The sequence below is a fragment of the Conger conger genome, chromosome 14, assembly GCF_963514075.1.
Source record: "Conger conger chromosome 14, fConCon1.1, whole genome shotgun sequence".
Taxonomy (NCBI): domain Eukaryota; kingdom Metazoa; phylum Chordata; class Actinopteri; order Anguilliformes; family Congridae; genus Conger; species Conger conger.
In genome coordinates, this window is record NC_083773.1 from 4,633,638 (window position 1) to 4,638,637 (window position 5,000).

Consider the following 5,000-nt stretch of genomic DNA (forward strand, 5'->3'; position numbering starts at 1 on the left):
TTTCTTTGAACCCGTATAGCACACACAGTTGGAAAACCAAAAGTCCTCCCCGGTAGTTTGTCCCAATCACCTGGACTTGCTAATTAGCACAATTATTTAACCAGGAGGTAGTGAAATCAGCTGGCTGAGTTCATGGAGTGGAAGAAACATATGGTAGGACTTTCTGACCCGGGACTTTCCAGCTCTGAAATCACACACAGGAATGAGGGAACAGTGTGGTTTGCAGCGTTTAAGGCCAATCAGTACCCAGACAAACACTCAAACCAGCCAACCACCAGAAACCAAATAAGCACGCACGCATTCATAAAGGTCTCTCAGACAGCGATGCAAAATGGTCTGTTTTTCTTGTACGCACATGGAGGACATGCTGTGAAAACCATCATTCCGTCCGAATCCCAAGAATTGCCGACCCTCCGATGGCACCGATTGGTTTGGCCTGGGAAGCTGAAGCCCCATTGGCCACATCCTGGTCCGCAGCCAATGGCGTGCGACTGAACCACAAATATTTATGAGCCAGTAAAAAGACACACGTCTATGGAGCGGCCCCCACAGGAGCGCACCGCAGAGAACCCACACTGAACGGCGGTGTGCTAAATGACTTAGCCATACACTGCGCTCACTGTGAGGTCACATGGATCAAAGTGAGGCATTATTGCTGACTGTCATCAAACAGCACGATGTGTGGACTACCCGTGCGCTTCGTCGAGTGTGCACGGACAGAATACGTGCCCGAGAGGAAGGAAAGGGAAAGCCATCAGCCAGGGATTTGTGTGATCTGCTGTATTTACAGGATTACATTACATTACATTACATTATTGGCATTTGGCAGACTATCCAGACTGACGTACAGTTGATTGGACTAGGCAGGAGACAATCCTCCCCTGGAGCAATGCAGGGTTAAGGGCCTTGCTCGAGGGCCCAACAGCTGTGCAGATCTTATTGTGGCTACACCGGGATTAGAACCACCGACCTTGCGTGTCCCAGTCATTTACCTTAACCACGACGCTACAGGCCACCCTGTATCCTACAGTGCCAGGATTCTGGCGGGACTGTAGGTTTCCAATGCTGTTCAGCTCCTGACTGCTTCACTAAAACGGTCCGTTTCACAGTGAACTCGCCTGGCTCAGCTCAGGTCTCAGAGTGGATCAGAGCGGATTTTTCTAAATGTTCCTCCCCGTTTGTCTCCCCTGTTTTCGACCGCCTGGTCATATTTGTACTTTTCAGCACTCGTCACTGCAACCTGGACCATCGACCTGGGAAAGTGCAGTTTTTTTTCTTATGTGCATGTGGAGACCGGCGGCACGGATGGTGCAGTGGGTAGCACTGCCGCCTCACAGCAAGGAGGTCCTGGGTTCGAATCCCGGTCGGCCGGGGCCTCTCTGTGCGGAGTTTGCATGTTCTCCCCGTGTTTGCGTGGGTTTCCTCTGGGGACTCCGGTTTCCTCCCACAGTCCAAAGACATGCAGGTTAGGCTGATTGGAGAGTCTAAATTGCCCGTAGGTATGAGTGTGTGAGTGAATGGTGTGTGCCCTGTGATGGACTGGCGACCTGTCCAGGGTGTATTCCTGCCTTTCGCCCAATGTATGCTGGAACAGGCTCCAGCCCCCCTGCGACCCTGTTCAGGATAAGCAGGTTAGGACAATGAATGAATTAATTAATTAATGTGGAGACCTTTAGCATGTGCAGAATCTTTTCACACACACAAAACCAATAACAGGGCTAATGATTTGTCATGGTATTTGTTTTGTTTGTCATGTGGCTGTGTTTTGCACAAGCTAATGGTCTTCGTAAATGTTTCCATTAAGGGGTGACATTGGCTCAGGAGGTGAGAGCAGTCGTCTGGCAGTCGGAGGGTTGCCAGTTTGATCCCACCCTGGATGTGTCGAAGTGTCCCCGAGCAAGACACCTAACCCCCAAGTGCTCCTGACGAGCTGGTTGGTAGCCAATCGCCGTGAGTGTGTGTATGAACAGGAGCATCAATTGTACAGCACTTTGGATAAAAGCGCTCCATAAATCCCAACCATTTACCATTTACCATTAACCCAGTAAATGACCCCAGGCACTTTATGTGCAGCTTCACAGGCAGGTGCCTCAATGACCAGCAGGGGTCACTAGTGCGCGATGAGACACGAGTCCAATCCCTGGGCAGGAGCTGAGCCAGCTCCAGTGCAGGTGCTGATTTTTATATCTCTCGCTCTGACACATGAAAGGTGTGCTGCCTGGCTGAGAAGCAGCCTGGAGGCCCAGCTTTATTTAGAGACCCCTGTCCCAATCCAACAGGATTAGAATTGTGTGCGAGAATAGGAGCGGGCGCCGTCAGCTGTGTGACAGGACGAAAGGTCAACATTATTCCCCGCTTACGCCCGCGGACATATCTCCCTGTCAGAGTCCCCGCCTGGCACCTCGGCCCCCCGTTCAGCCGCCCTCCCAGCCTAGAGCTCAGACCTGCATTACAGCGAGAGCCTTTAGCCCCGTGCCTTTTAACGGCAACTACAGAGGCTTCACAAAGCACACTTTCAGCACACTTTACCGTGTTGTTGATTTAATTTAACATTTTCACTTCTTTATGGGCTATTGATTGTAGATTGATGGGCAAAAATGGCAAATGGCAATCCATTTAAAGTCGCATTACGTTAACGGCATTTGTCAGACGCTCTTATCCAGAGCGACGTACAGTTGATTAGACGAAGCAGGAGACAATCCTCCCCTGGAGCAATGCAGGGTTAAGGGCCTTGCTCAAGGGCCCAATGGCTGTGCGGATCTTATTGTGGCTACACGGGGGATTGAACCACCGACCTTGCGGGTCCCGGTCATGTACCTAAAGCACTGCTACAGGCAACGGCTGCCTCCCTACCCCCGAAATGTGTAGGGGTGTGTAACAACATGGGGTTTGTATCTATGCCGACCGTCCGCCGATACCAGCTTCAAACAAACTTTGTGTGGGCCTGATTATAGTAGGCATGATGACACTACATGCGCATGCCAGATGCGTGATTCGTTGGGTTGCTCCACCCACGCTGTAAATTAAGTGAAAATGTCATCGTCACAATGTGTAACGGGACTTTACGACCGGGGAGGGGAGGTGGCAGGGAGCCACAGGAGCAGATCTTATTGTGGCTACACCGGGGATCGAACCGCCGACCTTGCGTGTCCCAGACATGTACCTTAACCACTACGCTACAGGAAAAAGAAAAAAGAAATCGACAGCACAATAAAGAGGGCAAAATACCTGCTGAAGCCACTGTGTCACAACTCCTCAGCGACACAGGTTACAGGGTCAAGTAATGATAACGATAACGATAACGATAACGATAACGATAGCGATAGCGATAACGATAACGATAAGGATAACCTCACCAGTTTCTGAGCGAGTCCGGGCGGGGCCCAGTCGTAGGTGATGGTGTTGAAGGTGGGGTCCTTGCGGGAGACCACGGGGTTGGTGATGATCATGCGGTTGCGTTTGTAGACGCGCAGGCCGTCCCCGCCCTTCACCCTGGCGGTCAGGTGGGCGTAGCGCGAGTCGGCCAGCAAGCGGCCCATCTTGCGGTCGTCCTCGCCGTCCGAGCTCGGGGCGTGGGCGTCCCGGCTGCACCTGCACTGGACGCAGGCCTTCCTGCCGGGGGCACGGGGGCACGCAGAGCAACGCTTACATTCTGCCAGGTCAGGAATTCGTCCATTTAAAAATCTTACAGAAGATGGAACGTTATGGGTTTTTTCCCCCATTCATGAACATTTTTAATTTGCTTAATTGTTGTTTTAAGGATGAAAAATGACCCGCCACTATGTTCAACAGCAGAAACAGAACAGAGAAAATTTTTTAATTTGAGGGCAACGTTTGTGATGAGTGAAAGGTTGTTTCTTCAGGCAAAATAGATTTAAAAAACAGAAATTCAATTAAGATGCTTTATGTTTTATGGGTTTAGTGAAGACGGGTCATTTTTTACTCTGAGGACAAGCGAAGTGTACAGAATTTAATGACTACACAAGTGTTAAACTGAATTTACCCCAATCATGATACACAACAGAAGAAATATGAAGTCTGCACTCCAACGTAATTACAGTTTACATCTTGCTGAACAGCAGTGAATCACCACGCAGACTGGAGCGTGACCTTGTCTGTTTGTCATGGACAGGGCCCCTCCCGCCCTGTCCTGACACCTGACTAACAGGCAGATACAGAGCCAGAGAGCCTGAGAAGAGCAGCTGGTCAGCCATGGCCTGTGGGCAGGACAGCCACACCTCTCTCAGCCAGGAGGAATACCTGCACCTCCACACGCGCTCACAGGAGGGAGTGTGGGTGACGTTTATACACCTTCGCCCAAATGTTCCTCATTTTCATCAAGCCTTCACACTTACCGGCTCTGTTTACTTTCAAGCACAGATAAGCACGGGGCTTTTCGTGTAAACCCTGCAGGACCTGTACGCTGTTTAATAGTACATCTCCACCTTTTACACATTCCACCACAAATAACTACCATCAACGCGCTGACGTTGAAACGGCATTGGCTGTGGTGATTAGAAGCCATTTTCAACCAATGGGCTGTACCGGCCCATCAACTGCATATTTTGAAACCCGAATTTAAAGACTATAAACACAGGCAGAGGGTGAGTCAACATGTCAGTGAGCCTTTTTCAATGATAGGAAGGGATTTACAATGGTCTAGTGACAATGTTTTAACACAAAAATCTTGCCTATGTACAATATTACATATTTCCTGAAGCATTGCACAAACAAAAACACGGCAAAGGAAATGCCCCGCGGTGGAATCGAACCCGCAATCTCTGACGCACAGCGCAAGCCCATTTCCCTAACTTTCATGCTGTCCTGCTGCCCCCAGAGTGGCCCCCAGAGTGGCCCCCAGAGTGGCCCCGGAGTGCCTGTGAATCGGGCCAATTAGAGAGGTGTCACCTTTTCCTGAGCAATTTCCAAAGCTTCATTTCCAGCGAGGACCATAATGATTTGATGCCTGTGTGTCTGCCTCGCTGTGCTTCAAAGGGCAG

At 50.3% G+C, this 5,000-nt stretch overlaps 1 protein-coding gene across 1 annotated transcript in view; it reads right to left on the bottom strand.

Moving 5' to 3' along the window:
• Positions 1-5,000, bottom strand: part of lmcd1 (LIM and cysteine-rich domains 1) — a 24,906-nt gene that overhangs the window by 13,414 nt on the left and 6,492 nt on the right. The window contains exon 3 of the mRNA XM_061219955.1: positions 3,357-3,612. Within this exon, the coding sequence (XP_061075939.1) occupies positions 3,357-3,612 (256 nt within the window). The remainder of the gene's footprint in view (positions 1-3,356; positions 3,613-5,000) is intronic.